Raw genomic sequence first — 868 nt, forward strand, 5'->3', positions numbered from 1 at the left:
CCGTTAATTCTTCAATCCAAGTTGTTCGATCCGTTGTTTCGTTGTCCAAGAAAGTTCAAGGCTCCCGCAAGAAGATTTTTCGCAATGATCGTACGGTGCTTTGGAAACAATGAAAGGAAAACAAATAGTACTATTGTTCCCCTACGGCTACGTGCCCCGTTATTATCGACTCTTCCATTCATCGATCATTCCATGCTCATACACCGTTAAATAATTATTCACGTATGGTATTCTAAACGAGCGAATAAATTAATTAATTCAAAATCCACGACGGGATATGATGATAATCTCTTACGATTTAAAAAAAATTCCAATTATCATTATACATACTCAATTTTCCTCGTATTTTTATTCCTCATTCCCTACTACACGTTCTTTCAACTCGACCCATTGGAGAGGAGAAAGGAAGGCGAATTTAACGGTTTTAACGAAACGCTGATGCTCGTTTTCAGGGGACTGGCATGGAGAAGGAGAACTCCGCATCGGGCGGAGGTGGCGGGGGCGGTGGAGGTGGCGGAGGCGAAGCGGCGGCCGCGGCGACTCCAGGCGCCACCTCCGCCTCCGAGAAACTCCAGGCGGACCAGGCCAATCCGTTGCTCGATCCAACTGCGCTCTTCGGCGGTAAGCCAATTTTTCTTTCCCCCATTTTTTTTCCCTCCCCCTCCAACCCTTGCGCTCCGTTTCTCTTTCTCCTTATTATATCAAGCGTGGAAACACATAATTCCTTCGATCCCTTCCCGAGAGATATATATATTTTTTTTTTTTAAGACTGAAGGATCCCATTCCTTAACCGAATTGATTCCTTGATCAACTTTGATGATCATACGTGACTTGTATCTTTTTTTTTTTTTATTCTTATTATTATTAT

General features: G+C 43.2%; 1 protein-coding gene across 1 annotated transcript in view; it reads left to right on the top strand.

The window, feature by feature from the left end:
- Positions 1-868, top strand: part of LOC116185518 (transcription factor LBX1-like) — a 75,269-nt gene that overhangs the window by 55,245 nt on the left and 19,156 nt on the right. The window contains exon 3 of the mRNA XM_031510068.1: positions 453-621. Within this exon, the coding sequence (XP_031365928.1) occupies positions 462-621 (160 nt within the window). The 5' untranslated portion in view covers positions 453-461. The remainder of the gene's footprint in view (positions 1-452; positions 622-868) is intronic.

The sequence above is a fragment of the Apis dorsata genome, unplaced genomic scaffold, assembly GCF_000469605.1.
Source record: "Apis dorsata unplaced genomic scaffold, Apis dorsata 1.3 scaffold_199, whole genome shotgun sequence".
In the NCBI taxonomy this organism is placed as follows: domain Eukaryota; kingdom Metazoa; phylum Arthropoda; class Insecta; order Hymenoptera; family Apidae; genus Apis; species Apis dorsata.